This window comes from Drosophila serrata, unplaced genomic scaffold, assembly GCF_035046125.1.
Source record: "Drosophila serrata isolate PLE 108 unplaced genomic scaffold, ASM3504612v1 contig_240, whole genome shotgun sequence".
Taxonomy (NCBI): Eukaryota; Metazoa; Arthropoda; class Insecta; order Diptera; family Drosophilidae; genus Drosophila; species Drosophila serrata.
The window spans coordinates 1,636,357-1,656,434 of NW_028257138.1; the positions used below are offsets into that span (position 1 = coordinate 1,636,357).

The window sequence follows — 20,078 nt, forward strand, 5'->3', positions numbered from 1 at the left end:
TGTCCAGACAATTTATATGCCTCTTCTGGCGAGGGAGATGAAAACCAAGAAGGCCGGGGAAAAGGGGCCTGTGAAGGGAGGAATATTCTGGGTTTGGGCCCTAAGCAATCGAGTCCTTATTGGGGTAGGCTTGCTCTTAGGCTGGAACCTTTAATGACATTAAACACCTTCGCTAATTTCCATCCTTAATGGTGCTCTTTATGCAACAGTTTAAAAATGATTTCTAAAGAGCAGTACAGCAGTTTTATTTAATTTTAAATCACAATCCTTGTATTTATGTTCCCATTATCGATTACTCCCTTGCTGACCTTGCGTCCTCAACTATCGTTCCAATAAATAATTTTTCGAGTCCTTTGCTGTCGTTGGCTCATTATTATCGCATTACAAACCACAAAGTTGGACCCGAAGTTGGTTGCATACTTTTGTGGCCACTGCTGTCAACGGCGCTCCGTTTGGCGCATTATTAATTAAATGCAAAATGTTTACACTAATAATATCAGCATGAAATTTCCCTTCCAAGAGCCCGAGCAGAATGGCAACGGAAGGAGCCATAAATTTCGTCTTTGGTTGCCGGCCGCGAGATGTGCGCGCGTTGCAAGTCGCGCGTTGCGGGTTGCGGGTTGCCGGTTACCGGTTGCAAGTTGCAAGTTGCAAGTTGCAGGTTAATACACTGAACGAAAACCTAGTCAGAATGATTCATGTATGAATCAAAAAGTAAATCTTCTTAAGTACACTTTAAGCAATAAAACAGCTTTGTTTGATCCAAACACAAGGTTTTTTTCCTATTTACATTTTAAATTAGGAAATGTCTGAAAAGCTAAAACAACTATCTTAATAAATAATAGTAATTTCAGGCTGTTTAAAATTCACTGAAGTTTTCATCAGAATCAGTTTATTCTCTTGACTTTTTAAAAAGATCGAACAAAATTGAATTTAAAACTTACCCATTCTTGTTTCATGTGTATTTCCAACTGGCTCATTGCAGCGGCCACAAATTGTGAGTTATCTGGGTCCCCCAGAACGGCATCCTCCTCGGTTGTTAAGGTTCTTGTTGTCACTGCATGCAAACACATTAAATTAAATTATTGTCACTGGTGTGGCTGCAGCATCGTTGCATCCTGCATTGGCATTGTCCTCGCCTTAGTTCGGCTTGTCGTCTGCCTTGCCTGCCAGGCAGGCAGGACTTTTCACAGGGCGGGAAATGTGGGCGGAGTGGAGAGCGAAGGGAGGTGAAGCCCCATCATCATGCTAAGTAGCCCGCCGTCTCCCAAAGGAAGGACTTATTTTCGCGTTTTGGCTGGAAGGCGCGTTTCATTAGGCATTTACGCATTAGACGAAGGACATGGACACGGCTGGGAACAAAAACAAGATGAATAGTTCCGCGGGAGGCATTACAAACTCTCTCCTTTGAACTGGCTCCCTTTGCCGATAAGATAGCAGAACAACATGCAAGAACGTAATGGTATTTGATTGAACAGGAAGCGAAGTGAGAAATCATGAGGACAAGAAGTACAGAGAATGTTAAGACAAGTCTAAAGGATGTATGTTTCAATTAACAACCTTTTACGACTGAGATTTATGACGATTTAACACATAATCTGTTTACGATGTTTAAGCCAGCAAATTAAGTGCGTTTGAATTGTGTTAATCAGATGCTAAACTTTCCGCCGCGTTTTTCACTTAATGTGGTAGAGTTTTTTTTTTGCAGCTGAACTCATTCTCTGTGGCTGGCAACATTTTTTAATAGCCGCTAAATGCTGGAGCTAACAAAGCAACACGCCCACATACATTTCCCATTTATTTATTTTTTTTTTGTACTGTATTTTTTATGGGGGATGTAATTTGGTTGACGTTCAGTCGTGCGGGTCGCTGACTTTGGTCACTATTTCTTGGGGAAATTTTCAGGACAAGCTTTCGACAGTGCAACGCATTAGCCAACTTTTGCCACTCTTCCCCTAGAGGCTTTTCGTGCGTTTTAAGCATCGCGCTCCATTAGCATCTTGACTTTGGCGACTCAAAAGCATTTTAATGAGCCACCAGCTGGGGGCACGGTTTTTCCCCACATTGTTTTCCATGTCAAACAGCAATTTCGGTTTGCAAATTCTTCGTGAGTGACCAGAAGCTGAAAGTTGCATATTCATGCTGCAGAAATAACGAAGAGCCAGGCCCTAATGCATTTGCATGTAGGAATTCGCATTGCATATTACGAGTCGTCGTTGGGAAACAGGGAAATATAAATGTTAAAACATAAATTCACTCAACATAGAAATGCACTTTTCCACCGGGTGTGAATGGAAGAAACCATCAAAAGGATCTCCTGCCTGGACTTAGGCCAATGGAAACCAAACAAAAGTTGGAAAATTGTTTGAGAGGGAAAACCTTTAGGAAAAACCCGCAAAGAAAGTCCCGGAGAATAAGTAAAATACTCGCCAATAAAGTGAAATGGAAATGGTACAACTAAGAAAACATTGGACGGCTAAAAAGTGGGTTAATTTCGCCAAAGGATGTGTGGAGTGTGTGTGTGTGTGCGTAAGTGTGTATATGTGTTGGCCCACTCACATAATTGCCAAAGCGTGCAAAGTTTCATTGTTATGAGCTGCCTTCTGCTGCCAAAGTTTCCCTTTTGGAGAGAGACCGAGAAACTGGGCGACTGGTAATGGAAATAGAGAACCAAGAGCGAAAGCTTTTTTTTGTGCATTTTAAAGCGTTCTGCTCTGCATCGGCATCGCACACTCTCACACACTCACACACACACAACACAATCGCAGGAAGTACGCTTTGACCGGGGGCAGGACATTCCGGCGCCGGCAGATCGGTTGAAAAAGGGTCCACAGCCCCTTGGGAGGCTCCTCCTGTGACAGCATTAATAGCAGGCAACACAAAAGCACATTCCAGAGAAAAGTTAAATTAAACCTTAAATATTTACTTTGTTTTTCCATTAATATTTAACCTTCAGATATTATTAAGTGTAGGCATATTTAAAAACGGTCGCTCCTGGTATGATTTTTATATGCATTGATTACTTTTCTATAATAAGTTGAGAAAATAATGTTACATATACATACACCAACGTATATATAAATTAACCATAATTATATCACTTCAGAATGCTGAAAATTTTCGAGCCCTTTGAGGTAATAATATAACCCATAAATACCATTTAAGAACATTTGATATGTATTTAATACTATTATGGTTGAATGTAATTCAATAGAGGTTTTTAAAATATAAATATTCCTAAAACTTTTAGTTTTCAACCCACTATGCAAGACAAACTTCATAATTTGCCAGCGGTAGCATCAATGCCATTTAAACTGTCATTTTCCTTGAGGGTTTTTATATTTCCCCGTCAGTGGCAGCGTTTCAAGGGGTCACCAAACTAATGGGTAATTTATTTTTAGCATTGGCCGCAAAACTTAATTCATGTTGGCAGGCAGCTGACCGACCGGAACTACCTCCCCCTCAAGTGCTGGAAATGGCCGCCAACATGCAATTAATTGTGTCATTGTAGCCATTAACCAGACAGTTGAGCAGTAACCCAATTTGCTCGCCTGATTCCATGGCAGATGGAAGGGTGACCGCCGCTCCTAATGGCCATGGTCAAAAGGCAATATTAGAGGCGACTGCCACGGCAACTCGAAAGTGTTCGTTGTGTGTGTGTGCCAGTTTGCAATTAAAACGTCTTCCAGCTATATGACTCCTTCACTACGTGGCCATCGTCTGCCTAGAATTAAAATACCCTGCGAGAGTATAAGAAACAAAATATACGGCTTCGGCAGATGGAAATGTAGTGTAGAGCTGTCTCGGGTGTTTGGGTTCGTGCCAGCTTCCGCCATAAGTCTTGATATGTCAGTTGTCATGCATAATGAACAAGTCTGGCCTCCTCTGTTTTTTTCCCCGCTCGTCGGCGTGTGTGCGCGCACAACTTGCATTCTTAATGGGATTGCTTCCAAGATGAAAGGTTAAGAGAGGAGCACAGCCTGAGTGGAAAAAGACACAACGAAACTTTTGTGATTAAATGGAATCACAAATTAGCTGCTTAAATATATTTGAAACGGATATATCCGAGGGCAGGTAATGCTGTCAGGGGCGGTGCAAAAGTACCATGCCTGGTCCTTGCTTTATTCGTTTAATAAATCTGCATACCATTTTTAGTTATTTTTAAAATTAATAACTTCTTGACAAATATGTTTATATGACAATTTTTGGATAAATTCATGCTTAAAAAACTCATTGCTAAGCCAAATAGGCATTAATTTTAATTAGAAAAATATTTCTATGATTTTTTTTAGTCTAATAAATCTGCATACTCAATTTAAAAATTTAAAAAATTTAAATTTTTGGAAAATTGTTTGACAATTCTGACAATAAGTACAATTTTTAAAATTTTCAAAAAATTAAGTTTTTTTCTGACATAGCTAGATCGATTCGGCTGTTTACTCTTATCAAGAATACATTTGATTTATAGGGTCGGAAATGACTCCTTCACTGTATTACAAGCTTCTCACTGCAATTATAATACCGTCAAAGGCTACTCCTCTGCGTATACGTAATTTTTTACCTGAAATTAAATTGAATCCATATATGGAGCTTACTTCGACACGCCGAAGGTTGTATTTAATTATCGTTTGCAATTAAATTAAATAGGGTCGTATCGAATAAGCATACAATTTTCCATTCTTTTAATCAATATTTATTGATATATATATATGGCAAATTTTACAACAAATTAATGCTTTAAAAACTCATAACTAAGCCAAAAACGCATTAATTTGAATTCGGAAAGCGTTCCTATGTTATTTTTTGTTTGCTTAATAAATCTGCATACTTAATTTAAATTTATAAAAAAATAATATTTTGGCCAACTATTTGTCAAATTTTGGCCACTTAAAAACTGTCGAAAAAAAATTTTAAAAATTTTTTTGCCGGAGACGGCTAAATTGATTTGGCTTTTAATGCTGATCAAGAATATATATGATTTATAGGGTCGGAAATGGCTCCTTTACTGCGTTACAAGCTTCTGACTGCAATTATGGTACTGTCAAAGGTTACACCTCTGCGTATACGTAATTTTTTGCCTGAAATAGAATAAAACTAGAAGGGAAGGTTGTATACAGTTACCGTTTATGTTATTTATGTTTTAGGCTTATATTGAGTATGAATCTGCTCCATTAATTTAGCAAAAACTTTTGGTAATGAAAATTGTATTACAAATTTCCCCCTTTGTTATTTGAACTTAATAAAATTTTAATTTAAGGTAATTTAACTTTAGTTACTTTAACGGGAAAATAGTAGAGAAACCTATGGTTACTCAACAAAGGAACAAAATTACGATTTAATCCGCAAAGTTTTCCAAACTGATTTTGCAAAATATTTCTCTGAGGCAAAAATATGCATGTGAAAGCTTTTAGTTCCTGCATCTTTTGAATGTCATCTGCCTGGAAACGTAATCTTACCAAAATTCGTGTTGGTGATTCCTTTGTTTTCCGCAAATATATGCCAAGCTCTGCCTTAAACTGAATCGTGTTCTTACATATTCATATGCTTATTGCTTGTCCAGCACACTAAGACTTTACCTTTTGACCCCCTGGTCGACCAGTAACCAGTATTTAATGCTCGTTTTGGTTTGTGTGTTATTTCGACATGGTAAAAAAGGAATATAGAAAACATTTTAATTCGCATATTTAAAATAATTTCCTTTAAGGCTTCCTAATATATATTTATCTATACTTTTTTAATTAATTTTAGTATATTAATATAAAGAGAATAATATAAATACTAATAAGTCATTAAAATTCACTTCCATTTATCTAAATTATTGTTATTCGCTGTGTACTCTCCGCTTCGACTTGTTTATTGAATTTCATTTATTTGACTTTTCCATTAATATTTTGTCAATCGAGGACCAGCTCCTGGAAATCATATACATGCACTGCTGGTTTTTCCTTATTGAGATTTTCAATTTGCGAAAACACATTTTATCTGTGTCAAAAGGCTATTACTTAGCCATAATCTTTTACTTCTGCTCCAGGTAGTATTTCCCTACTGGCTCCCTCAGCGTGGTGGGGGGACGAACTTTAAATACATTTGTCACCCGATTTCATTTTGAGGCTCTTCTTTTCTCATTAAGCGACCAAAGGGAGATTTAAGCGCTGAAGGACGGTGACAGCTGGCGCGCCATGGTCCAAATGGACAGGACATTATCTGGCGGGGGATTTCTGGCTGCAATTGTAACTTTACCTCGTCTTCTCCACCCATAATTTGATCGTTAAAATGGCCGACGACGGCGGCGGCATCGTTTGGCAGCTGCAATAAAATGTCCTTTTTTACGATTGTCCCGCTAACAGGCCGCCTTTGCTGCATTCGGTGTAATGAAATTAACAGCGGCTTTTCTTTTTCATTTTCCCCTGGGCCCGTGCCCCATTATAAACGATCCCGCCGACGTAGGAGACCGTCTGTCTTTAAAGCTCCACTTAAGTGTTAAGTAAAACTGCCCGTTAAGGGGGTTTAATTACCAAGAAGTGAGCATGACACATATGTGCCATGTTTTCTGTTTTTTGTTTTCAGGACTGTGGTGGCAGTTTTCCTTTTTAAGGCATCCATGTCAACCAAAGTCGGGATGTTTCCACCAAGTTAAAGTGTCAGGTTCCGTTTTTAATTCTTTAAGTTTTCTGCAACCCATTTTTGTGCGGTAGATAGTGTAATTTTTCATAATCTGCTGTTAAAGTACACTCAATTTTAATCACACACACCTGCCGGTGTTGTGGCTCTTCACTGGGCCATAGGTGGCGCCTTAATTTGTACCTTTCGGTGGTGTTGGGGAGCGCTGCCATCGCCTGCCACCTTATCGCCGCTGGCCTCGCCCAGAAGCCAGAAGGAAGGACTCGCTCGCTCGGAGCTGGAAGCTCGAAGGCTAAGTGAGCCACTGTGTCAGTAGGAGTCCCAGGAGGACCCACAGGACTCGCTGGGGTTAAGGGTCATATATATGTACTCGAAGACGGGACGCCGGGGAGTAATTAACACTGCGACGCTGGCACTGGCGCTAAGTAAACATTGGCGAACAGTAACTCCGCAGTTGTTAATTACGTCAACAATGCACTGCAGCGTTTGGGCGGACCACACAGAAAAAAGGGGCGTGGCACAGCATAGGTGTGAGTGCAAGAACAAGGAGAGAGGAGCAGCAGGAAAAGCAGGAGAAATTAAACAAGGGAAGTGCAAATTGGCATTAGAAGGAAGCCGCCGACAAGGAGTAAAGCGAAAACAGGTGAAATTAGGAAGCAGTTAACTAGCAAGCTTCAGGATCCTCCTTCTGACTTAAGGGTTGAGCGGGGACAGCACAGGATCAAATAAATTCCGAATAGGTAAATAGAAGTCTTTTTCACACAACAAGAAATTCAGCTTATTTTATTCCCGCCTGTTTTAGTTGATTTAATTTTTGTCAATTCACTAGTTGCATCGATTTTCTTTGAGGCTCAAAAGCGTTTCCAAAACTCATAGAATCTCCCGCTTAAACTAAAAATACTTCGCAGCATTATCACCTGCATACAGCCCACAATAATCATGGCCGATAGCTGCACGAAAGACCAAACGTTGACCCTTTCGAAATTGCATTCGGCCACATGGCGGTCCCTGGCCTCGATGGTGCGTATGAAGTCTTGAGTTTGCCGCGATCTGTGAAAGTTAACCCGTATCTTGGCAATGTAATTGTCAATGCTGGTATAGGCCAGATCGAACTGGTAATCGGTGAGCATTTCCTTGCCCAGGTGCCGAAGATCCTGTTCCTCCTTGTCCGCTGCAGTCACCTCCAGAATAAAGGCCACGATCTTCTGGTTGAACGAACTAATGGTGTTGTCGAAGCACAGCTTGTAGGATCCCGTTTCGCGAGCCACCAGGTTGTGTCTGCCCTTCTCCTGCTTGACGTCGGTGATCAGGAGGCGTCGACCCGGATCCATCAGGTTGAAGTTGATGTGCGGCTCGCCGTGGCCGCCGTGTATCACCTGGTAATCGATTCGTATGTTCTCGGAAGCTGCAATCGGTTGGTGGTAGCACTCCTGGCGGCCCGCTTCGGCAAATATGGTTAGCTGCTTGTTGTACAGCTCGGCCTGCGAAAATTCCAGGTCCTTCAGCAGCAACAAGACCAATAGAGCCCAAATGTAACATCCGATTTGAAACATTTTCGTGGGATATGTTTCAAAGTTTTCCCACACGAAACTACACGACAGATGGTTCAACGATAGAAGTGGTGTGTGGGATTTTTCTTTTTTCGAGGTGAGAGTAATAAGTCACACTTAAACTTATTAAGCTCATGAATAATAACTTCGCTTTATATGTACATTTTCCAGAGATAAATATCAGAGACTGATATCATACAAGATTTTAATTGTATTATTTAAATAAATTTTAATAATACATTTTTGTACATTTTTAAACCCTTGCATGGTATTATAATTTCAGTCAGAAGTTTATAACGCACTGAAGGAGGCACCTCCGACTATATAAAGTATATATATTCTTGATCAGGATCAACAGCCGAGTCGATCTAGCCATGTCCGTCTGTCCGTCTGTCCATCTGTCCGTTTCTACGCAAACTAGTCTCTCAGTTTTAAAGCTTTTTGAATGAAACTTTGTAGTTAGCCTTCTATATACTCTCACTCGTATATATGTCAGAACGGGCCAGATCGGACGATTATATCATATAGCTTTTACAAAAAAATTATAACATTTTTAGTTTTCAACAGGATTTCATGAAAGATATAGCCATTTTATGTACTATAGAGGAAAAAGGCAAATCTGTGAATGTAAAACTGCGAATATAATATGTATAGGTGAATGAAATAAAAGAAATGAATGAATGTTTTTTAACACAAATATATATAATTTATATTGTGTGCATTCCTAGTCATAGAATTTCTATCTGCAAGGGTATATAAACTTCGGCGTGCCGAAGTTAGCTTCCTTTCTTGTATTTCTGTGTAATATTGAGTGCATTTGAGAGCATTTTCTCCCGACGTCCTTTATGTTCATTGCGATACCCCATTATGGTTTGTGTCTCTGATATTTCCCCTTGAAAACGAAATGCAAGTAGATCGCGTAATTGGGTACGTATGTATGTGTGGTCGGCAATTTATATGTAGAGAAACGAAAAGCGCTCTCTTACGGATTAAGATACTTATGTGTGGTCTCTAAAATAGATGTAAACAATTGAAAAGCGCTCTCTCACGGGAAGTCGATCCCGGATTAAGGTACCTATGTGTGGTGTCCAAATTAGATTTAAACTAACGAAAAGCGCTCTCTCACGGAAAGTTGATCCCGGATTAAAATACATATGGGTGGTCTCCAAATAAGATGTAAACAATGGAAAAGCGCTCTCTTACGGAAAGTTGATCGCGGGTTAAAATACACATGCGTAGACTGCAAATTAGATGTAATCAAACGAAAAGCGCTCTCTCACGGGAAGTTGACACTGATATATCGATACTCAACTCCTTTAACGATACTCCCTAAGAATAAAAGCATCGATATACCAATACCATAATCGTAAATTCACGGCAGCGTAATAGCCACGGAAAATTTGCGGACTAAAAACGTGCAGAAAAAAACCAAGTTAGCTGGTAAAAACTGATCAAATTGTTAATTAAACACGAGTGAAACAAGTGGAACAACCTATTAATCCAATTGGATAACACAACCGGTGTGTATCAACGAAATCTTATTATGCAATTAGGATCGAAGGAGTTGGTGCGTTCGCAGCTGCATTAATGAAGTACACAACTCATATATAAGTAAAGTGCAATAACAATGAAACAAAATTAGCAGCTCCGCGGACTTTTGGTGTAGCACAAGTGTTTAATTAGTGCTAAATAATATGTATCCTTCAATACGTACATACACAACGCCAAAGATCGCCATTAAAATGTAGCAGCGTGCGAGGGAAAGATAGAGAGAGGAGAGAGCAAGAATGCCTGAGTGATGACTCATGACTCCAATTCGCAATTTTCGGTATCTGTCGAGCGGGAGAGAATGAAGGAGACGTGAGAGAGTGAAAGAACGAAATGTGCAAGTGATTTAAAGTCCCGCTATTTTGTGGCTCGCTTTTGTGCGCATCTCCTTGCATCGATCGGTAAAGCTGTTTCATGTGGCGTATGCCGACACAAGGAAAATAAGAAGGAAGAAAAGTAAAGCAAGGGAAAAGCCCTCTTTTCTTAATTTTTTTTCGGTGGTTCAACACGTGCATATATACATGTGTATGTGCATATTTTGTTTAATTTTTTTGTCATTTTTTTGTGGCGCATTTATTTGTGATGTTGTTGAGCATTGTTTTGAGATTTTTTTAAGGTGCATATTTTTGTGAAAATTTCTGTAAATGAAGAATCGCAAAAAGGCAGAGGAAAGGCGCTGTCTCAGTTACAAATTCCACAAACAAATAACAAAGTGAGTGACGATCTCTTTTATTTTTCTTTATTTTATTTCAGTGTAGCAATATTAAGTGAATAGCATTTTCTACCCACCTCCTTTATGTTCCTTACGATTCACCATTATGGTTTGTGTCTGTGATATTTCCCCTTGAAAACAAAATGCAAGTAGATCCCATATTAGATTTAAACTAACAAAAAGCGCTCTCTCACGGGAAGTCGATCTCGGAGTAAGATACCTATGTGTGGTCTCCAAATTAGATTTAAACTAACGAAAAGCGCTCTCTCACGGGAAGTTGATCACGGATTAAAATACATATGGGTGGTGTCCAAATTAGATGTAAACAATGGAAAAGCGCTCTCTTACGGAAAGTTGATCGCGGGTTAAAATACACGTGCGTAGACTGCAAATTAGTTGTAATCAAACGAAAAGCGCTCTCTCACGGGAAGTTGACACTGATATATCGATACTCAACTCCTTTAACAATACTCCCTAAGAATAAAAGCATCGATATACCAATACCATAATCGTAAATTCACGGCAGCGTAATAGCCACGGAAAATTTGCGGACTAAAAACGTGCAGAAAAAAACCAAGTTAGCTGGTAAAAACTGATCAAATTGTTAATTAAACACGAGTGAAACAAGTGGAACAACCTATTAATCCAATTGGATAACACAACCGGTGTGTATCAACGAAATCTTATTATGCAATTAGGATCGAAGGAGTTGGTGCGTTCGCAGCTGCATTAATGAAGTACACAACTCATATATAAGTAAAGTGCAATAACAATGAAACAAAATTAGCAGCTCCGCGGACTTTTGGTGTAGCACAAGTGTTTAATTAGTGCTAAATAATATGTATCCTTCAATACGTACATACACAACGCCAAAGATCGCCATTAAAATGTAGCAGCGTGCGAGGGAAAGATAGAGAGAGGAGAGAGCAAGAATGCCTGAGTGATGACTCATGACTCCAATTCGCAATTTTCGGTATCTGTCGAGCGGGAGAGAATGAAGGAGACGTGAGAGAGTGAAAGAACGAAATGTGCAAGTGATTTAAAGTCCCGCTATTTTGTGGCTCGCTTTTGTGCGCATCTCCTTGCATCGATCGGTAAAGCTGTTTCATGTGGCGTATGCCGACACAAGGAAAATAAGAAGGAAGAAAAGTAAAGCAAGGGAAAAGCCCTCTTTTCTTAATTTTTTTTCGGTGGTTCAACACGTGCATATATACATGTGTATGTGCATATTTTGTTTAATTTTTTTGTCATTTTTTTGTGGCGCATTTATTTGTGATGTTGTTGAGCATTGTTTTGAGATTTTTTTAAGGTGCATATTTTTGTGAAAATTTCTGTAAATGAAGAATCGCAAAAAGGCAGAGGAAAGGCGCTGTCTCAGTTACAAATTCCACAAACAAATAACAAAGTGAGTGACGATCTCTTTTATTTTTCTTTATTTTATTTCAGTGTAGCAATATTAAGTGAATAGCATTTTCTACCCACCTCCTTTATGTTCCTTACGATTCACCATTATGGTTTGTGTCTGTGATATTTCCCCTTGAAAACAAAATGCAAGTAGATCCCATATTAGATTTAAACTAACAAAAAGCGCTCTCTCACGGGAAGTCGATCTCGGAGTAAGATACCTATGTGTGGTCTCCAAATTAGATTTAAACTAACGAAAAGCGCTCTCTCACGGGAAGTTGATCACGGATTAAAATACATATGGGTGGTGTCCAAATTAGATGTAAACAATGGAAAAGCGCTCTCTTACGGAAAGTTGATCGCGGGTTAAAATACACGTGCGTAGACTGCAAATTAGTTGTAATCAAACGAAAAGCGCTCTCTCACGGGAAGTTGACACTGATATATCGATACTCAACTCCTTTAACAATACTCCCTAAGAATAAAAGCATCGATATACCAATACCATAATCGTAAATTCACGGCAGCGTAATAGCCACGGAAAATTTGCGGACTAAAAACGTGCAGAAAAAAACCAAGTTAGCTGGTAAAAACTGATCAAATTGTTAATTAAACACGAGTGAAACAAGTGGAACAACCTATTAATCCAATTGAATAACACAACCGGTGTGTATCAACGAAATCTTATTATGCAATTAGGATCGAAGGAGTTGGTGCGTTCGCAGCTGCATTAATGAAGTACACAACTCATATATAAGTAAAGTGCAATAACAATGAAACAAAATTAGCAGCTCCGCGGACTTTTGGTGTAGCACAAGTGTTTAATTAGTGCTAAATAATATGTATCCTTCAATACGTACATACACAACGCCAAAGATCGCCATTAAAATGTAGCAGCGTGCGAGGGAAAGATAGAGAGAGGAGAGAGCAAGAATGCCTGAGTGATGACTCATGACTCCAATTCGCAATTTTCGGTATCTGTCGAGCGGGAGAGAATGAAGGAGACGTGAGAGAGTGAAAGAACGAAATGTGCAAGTGATTTAAAGTCCCGCTATTTTGTGGCTCGCTTTTGTGCGCATCTCCTTGCATCGATCGGTAAAGCTGTTTCATGTGGCGTATGCCGACACAAGGAAAATAAGAAGGAAGAAAAGTAAAGCAAGGGAAAAGCCCTCTTTTCTTAATTTTTTTTCGGTGGTTCAACACGTGCATATATACATGTGTATGTGCATATTTTGTTTAATTTTTTTGTCATTTTTTTGTGGCGCATTTATTTGTGATGTTGTTGAGCATTGTTTTGAGATTTTTTTAAGGTGCATATTTTTGTGAAAATTTCTGTAAATGAAGAATCGCAAAAAGGCAGAGGAAAGGCGCTGTCTCAGTTACAAATTCCACAAACAAATAACAAAGTGAGTGACGATCTCTTTTATTTTTCTTTATTTTATTTCTGTGTAGCAATATTATGTGAAGAGCATTTTCTACCCACCTCCTTTATGTTCCTTACGATTCACCATTATGGTTTGTGTCTCTGATATTTCCCCTAGAAAACAAAATGCAAGTAGATCCCATTTTAGATTTAAACTAACGAAAAGCGCTCTCTCACGGGAAGTCGATCCCGGATTAAGATATCTATGTGTGGTCTCCAAATTAGATTTAAATTAACGAAAAGCGCTCTCTCACGGAAAGTTGATCCCGGATTAAAATACATATGGGTGGTCTCCAAATTAGATGTAAACAATTGAAAAGCGCTCTCTTACGGAAAGTTCATCCCGGATTAAGATACACATGGGTAGACTGTAATGATGTAATCAAACGAAAAGCGCTCTCTCACGGGATGTTGATCCAGGAAGTTGTGGACTGTAAGTCCTAGTGGGTGAAAGTTATTTGTAAATAGCAATGAAAAAAAAAAAAATGAAATCCCTTTAATTATTTTCTTTTTAATATTTATATTTACATTATTTATATTATTTTTATATATATTTTACGGATATATGGATATACTCTTGCCCAAATTATTACAATAAATGCTGATTAAGTCGTTGCTCGTATTAGTATTCGATTCTATAGTTTATTTGCAAGGTGCAAGGGTATTTCAACTTCGGCTTCCCGAAGTTAGTTTCCTTTCTTGTTTAAATTTTATTTGTTGCATCTTAATCATTTTTCAAAACTTTTTTTTTGGCCAATTTTTTCAACATTTTTTTAGGGTCTAATTACATCTTAAAGAATTTTAAAAATTGTCAAAAATTTGACAATTTTTATGTGTTAATCTGAACATGCAGATTAATTAACCTGTTAGAAACTAGCACAGCAGTGACTACCGTATCAAAATAAATGCATTTTTGGCTGAGCTATGGGTTTTCAAAGCTTTGGTTTGTAGAATAAAATGTCATATAAATATATGATAAAGAATTAGAATATTTATACCCAGTAGGGTATTATAATTTCAGTCTGAAGCGTCCCACGCAGTGAAGGAGTCATTTCCGACCCTATAATCCATATATATTCTTGATCAGGGTGAACAGGCGAATCTTTCTGGGCATTTAGGAAAGAAATTTATTTTTGGCCAATTTTTTCAACATTTTTTAGAATCCAATTACATTTTAAAGAATTTTTAAAAAATGCTCAACAATTTGACAATTTTTACGTTTTAATCTGAGTATGCAGATTTATTAAGATTTATTATTTGGGGATATATAAACTTTGGCTTCCCAAAGTAAGTTTTTTTTCTTGTTTTCAGTGTATTTTCATTGCAGTTGCTCCATAAGTAGCTACTTTGCTCGCTCTCTTTGCATTTTCACTCAAGTCACTCCCGCGTTCTTTCGCTCTAATCACTCTTCCGCTTATCACTCATTATTGTCGAACTAAGCAAGGTGGTCTTATCTCCAGATCTGATATCTTTTGTTCTCTTTCCAGCGCCCTGAAAATGTTGTGAGCTGAGAAGACCACCTTATATAGGCTGAGCTTGCGCTCTCCCGCTCATCGAGTTAATGTAACGGCTTAAGCTCTTGTTTCCACCTTCACCTTGCTCTGCAGCTGTCTTATCTTGTCAAACGATCTTTGGAAGTGAACAAGTGAAGTGTTATAACGCGCGTCTGCATAAATAAATCGATTGTACGGGTATTACTAACAATTAATCAGTGAATAAATATGAAAATAATAGTCGTCTCGCGAGTGTTGTATAAAAAACATCTGCCTACTACTTTCGAATCTATGTGGAAAAATCTGGAAACCGTAATATTGTAGAAGGAAGACTGTACGACAATAATTTAAGGTAAGGAGAAATTCTTCTTTTTTCTGAAACACACGTAATTATCGGTCCAAAATCACGGGGAAATGGAAAGCGAGAGGTGCTGTGTGGGGGGAATTATCCGTGGCGTTCCTACTAACAGAGAGCAAGACAAAAGGTACAGCATCCGCAGCAGTCCGGCATAATAAACATAACGGCTTTCAGCCTGGGCAAGAATTGGTAGGGTAAAAGGGGTATATTTCTGTGTTAGGTGATTATATCAATGAAATCAATTTTAGGTTATTCAAAACTTTATATAGCAAGAATAAGAATATTTATACCCTTGCAGGGTATTATAATTTCATTCAGATGCTTGCGACGCAGTGAATGAGTCATTTACGACCCTTTAAAACATATATATTCTTGATAAAAATTATAATTGAAAACAAAGTTATAATAATTCGAATTACACGGTTTACTTATTTTAAAGGCATAATATATACTGGCCCTATGAAAGAATTTAGCTTAAAGTCCGATTTAGGTTTCAATTTTTCTCAGTGCATTGATATATGCACCTAGATGGCGTTTAGAGAGATGTAAAGCGAGCAAGCTGCTAAATGCAGCTTTTAATAGCCGGCAGCAATTGCTATGGTGGCAGCGTAGTGACAACAACAACAAGAACAAAGTGCATAAAGGATCCCCAACCCCCTCAGCCTCCCCGCTTCAATCCCAACCCCCCCTCGCCAGCCCAACATCCGACTGGCAAAACTAAAAGCAACAGCTTCAAAAGGAATATGAATTGAGGTCGATGTGTAAATATTTGTCAACGGTAATGGAAATTTATGCTACCGTTGCTGCTCGTTTCTGCTGCTGCGAAGTGTGGGCGGGTCTTCCCTGGTGGGGGCGTGGTACGAGAAGGGGGTGTCAGGACAGGTCCCTTTTTTGTAAAAACTGCCGGCGACGCTGCAGAAAACAAAAAGAAAACCATAGTAAATGTGGTCATTTCTAGTAGAAGATTCGATTTCCTTTAAAATGAGCAAAGACTGTTTTAAGACAGTTTTAATTTTAAAAATCTATTTTTAAGATTTAAAAACTTACTTTTGTTCCGAACAAATGAAATAAACTATTTCTCTAAACTTGGATATATAGGTATAGAAAATGAGCTTAGGAGATAAAATAAAATGAGGTTTTAGTGAATAGTTTTTTATTGGTATTTTCCAATTTTGTTTGGAATTGTATAGTGTTCAAACCAAAAAACTCGCTTTAAGGCAGAGTATGAATGTAGCACCTCCTGTAGTTTAGTAAGAGCAAAATATGCTAAAACAAGAATAAAAGGTAAAGTCCGGAGATCGAAGTTCGTATACCCTTATTAAAATCTAAATTGAAATTTTGTTAGGTAAACAGCCCAAAATCTTGCTAAAACTGGTATAATTTTATTTCTAGCGGACAAAGCAAGATAGAATTGGTTATTGAAGCTGATCTAAAATATATTTGACTTATAGGTTAAAAATTGCCACCTGTACTGAGTTGCAAGCTCCTGAATAAACTACTAATACCCTGCAAAAGTATATTAAAAGAAGTGCAACTAGCAAATGCTTGCTTTTGGCCAAAGAAACTTTACAAATAGATACACACACACAACACCATGCATGCAAACAGACACACCAAACACCCAAACCCAAGCACACACTCTAAACACACCCATACATAGTTGCACTTGTTTGCACACGAAAGCATCGGTTTTCATTCTTTTTTAAACCGTTTTCGGTTTACGTTTTTTATTTTCAACACTCTTCCTTTACACTGTTTGCAATACATTTTTTAATTAAGCATTGATTTTGAATATGCTTATATTCAGCTTTAATGTATTTAATTTAGATTCTATTAGTCTTGAAGTAATACCAGTAATTAAATAAGAGTTTTATAAGATGCAATAACTTGGTACCATTTTTCTACAACCCATATACAATTTAAAATTATAAAATTACAAGCCTTTTCCATGATCACATTTTTCATTTTAAGGATTGCTCTCTGATTTTATTGAATTTTTCAGTGGAGGTATTTTTTTGTCTATTTTAGGTTATGCATTAAAATTTCACCAGCCTTTCTGCACTTCAGTTTGGGTTATTTACCCCTAAAAAAAAAGCTTATGAACACCCAGTAGCCTCGGTGCCTCGGTTAACACTCCTTTTCCTATCCCTGCTATTTTTTACGCCCCTCTCCAGCCCTAATATTTTTGCAGAAAGGGCAAAAACTTGCAACTTGAAAGCTGCAAATAGGACGCATAAAAAATGTTACCCGGGGTCGACTGCAGGTGATGGCAGTTAGGTGAAACGGAGGCGGAAAAATTGCAAGTCCAAGTGCACGGAAGAAAAATTGGGGGACTGCAAAATACTATACAAAATTGCTAAAATATATTCTATTGCAGGATAGTAACAGAACATAAAAAGAGTACTCTTAAAGTACTTCCCCATACAAAAAAGACAATTTGGTATTTACTTTAAACGTAAATATATAATTACGCTAAAGGTATTTAGAGCCTTGACAAGATGGCATTGCATTCACATTAGCAGGGAAAGTACATAAATTAATTTGCTTTAGCCAAAGCGGAGGGTTCATAAGCCACATTTGATATAAATTCCAATTCCTTTTTTTCTTCAGTGTAGTTCAGTTCAAGTGGTAGGGTGTCTTACAGCGTGAAATGTTGATGGCGTTGGCAGCTGCAAAGTAGCCGACACCGGAGTCTGAATCATTGGACCGTGTGCAGAATGTGTGGGTGTGTGGGGTTGTGTGTTTTCCTGGCAGTCTGCGTGTGTGCGTGTTGCTTTAGTTGATTGTTTGCTGGGGGCGGCGCCAGGTGTTGGGGCGTGGCAGGTGACGGTGGAGATCAAAAACCAAGCTGTCGAGGAAGCCAATTTAATTTGATGAAATTAAGATGGCGATAAAAAGATGAGAGCGGCCAAAGGAGAAAGCAATAGCTTTTAAATCTCAATTTGCCGGCATCTTTAAATCTGAAGATAAATGTTAAATTTTAGAGACTTTCCATCCAGAAAATACTTCTTACAATATTATTTATTATTTTAATTGAGCTTTTCGATGCTGATTGTTTCTGAATAATTTTGGGTATTTTATTAAAGAGTACAAACAAGATTTAAGCTTGTATTACTACTATTACTATTCTATAACCATATTTTATATATATATATTTTTAATAAATTAAGCGTTTAAAACTTTGGTTACTTCCCTTATATAATTTTAAATGTTTTTATTATCTTTGGTGTTTTTTGCAACGCTTTCCTTGAAATCATTGATATGCTCTCATCTGTCTCAGTTTCAATAATCCCCATTTAAAAAGGAATATGTTTTTCTCCAGAATCCCAATACTTCGTAACCGTAATCCTTAATATTTTCTACCACTTGCCAACTATAGCCGTTCTTGGCCTTTGTCCTCCGATATCAAAATCACAGTAAAGCATTGACAAATGCAACACCTACACAGAATTATGGGCCCGACTTTCTGTCTGCTCCGAGCTGAGCTCTTGAGCGACTTTCGGCTGACAGATGATGGCTCGAGGAGTGATGGCTGCCGGCAGGATAAATTGACCCCAAAAATGGCGAAGGTCAGCCACGGCTCATGAATTATTAAAGACACAACAACAGAGCCAGTTGACCCTAATCCTCAAAACGGCTGCGGCTGCTCCTGCTTCTCCTTCTGCTTCTGCTGCCAATGATTGCAAAATGTTTAGCCAAACGGAACTAAAATTCTGTGCGAGAAAGTTTTGGGCCTCCCAAAGAACCAAAGAAAACAAAACCGCAATGAATTGACGACAATATGCTGGGGTGAGTCGGGAAAATTCCTTGACCAGTTCGGCGTTGAAAATTTCGTAGGTCCTGCCTGCAGCCAGGGCAAGTAGCACTTTAAATTAATGAACTGAGATTAAGCAAGACAAATTGTTCGTTCGGCCCCTCGGTCCGGGCTTTGCAAATTGTTTTTCGGTCTTGAAAATATATTAATTTGTATTTTGTGTTTGTCTCCTCCCAAACCCCAATAAATCTACAATTTATTGTTATTAATATTGGTGTAAACAACAGAATTTTTATGCTTCTGCCAGACCCTCGCAATTAAGAATTTAAGGCAGCGGCGGAAAATGGAATGAATTTTCCAGGAACCCAAGCACAGTTGACAAGTATGGAAATTTAGTGTACCTGCAGCAATCAATTCTCTTCCAGCTTTCTGCTTCTCCTGTTCCTCCTGCTTCTGTGACATGCAAAATACAGTTGAGCCACTTTCACTTGTGGGGAAATGGTCCAAAATCTCATGTGGAAAATGCAGTCACAGAAAATGGCTTCCCCGTCTCATTCTAGTTCCTGGTCTGCAGCCAAGAAAATATTCATTGAATTTTGTAGTAACAAATGACAAGTTGTCAGTCAGTCGGAGTCAGTGTCGTTGCAGTGTAAAAACAGGGCCATTTTCAGGGAAAAAATTATTGCCACACAGGACACTGGGGAAAACTCCGGCTTCGAGCCGGGAATTATGCCATTAGATGCCATTGATTCAGTTTTTCTGCTTATTTTTTTATCCCAGTACCCCTTAGTTTAGCCAAATAAATAAGCAATTTCCAACTACAACTCGAAGAAGCATAAAATGCTATGAAGCAACAATTTTCCAGAGGCGGCAAGGACATTTGCGGAGCGTTCGGAAAAGCTCCTCAAAGTGCTTCTTAAGTAAGCTTAAAAGCAATGCCAACGGCAACAGTAGAAACTTCGATATGGTGTGGAAATGCAGTTCCACCCATAGTTTTCCCCCCTGATTTCCCTTAGGTCTTTCCCCACAACTTTTTACAGTCCTTGCTGTTTGTTTTTATTTTCCTTGTGGCCTCATTGCAGTGCGACAAAGTCACAATTTGTACAACTATTAGTAGAGTTTAAAGGTGACTTCAGAGGTTGTCATTGCAAGAAGAAAAGAAAAGTAAAATGGAACTAATTCAGTTTAGGCCGGATTTGGATAAAAGATTTCCCG

At 38.4% G+C, this 20,078-nt stretch overlaps 2 protein-coding genes across 7 annotated transcripts in view; one reads left to right on the forward strand and one right to left on the reverse strand.

The window, feature by feature from the left end:
- The window catches only part of Fas3 (fasciclin 3), a 292,347-nt gene that overhangs the window by 152,560 nt on the left and 119,709 nt on the right, over positions 1-20,078 (forward strand). For 5 of the 6 annotated variants that reach the window (XM_086830399.1, XM_086830395.1, XM_086830400.1 and 2 more), the window contains one exon: positions 14,746-15,103. The exons of the other annotated variant lie outside the window; for it this stretch is intronic. The gene's annotated coding sequence lies outside the window, so the exon portion shown is untranslated. The remainder of the gene's footprint in view (positions 1-14,745; positions 15,104-20,078) is intronic. 6 annotated transcript variants of the gene reach the window in all.
- LOC110178106 (transmembrane emp24 domain-containing protein 5) lies at positions 7,373-8,266 on the reverse strand. Its single transcript, XM_020945121.2, has one exon. The coding sequence runs from the start codon at positions 8,172-8,174 to the stop codon at positions 7,473-7,475; it is 702 nt and encodes a 233-aa protein (XP_020800780.2). The 5' UTR covers positions 8,175-8,266; the 3' UTR covers positions 7,373-7,472.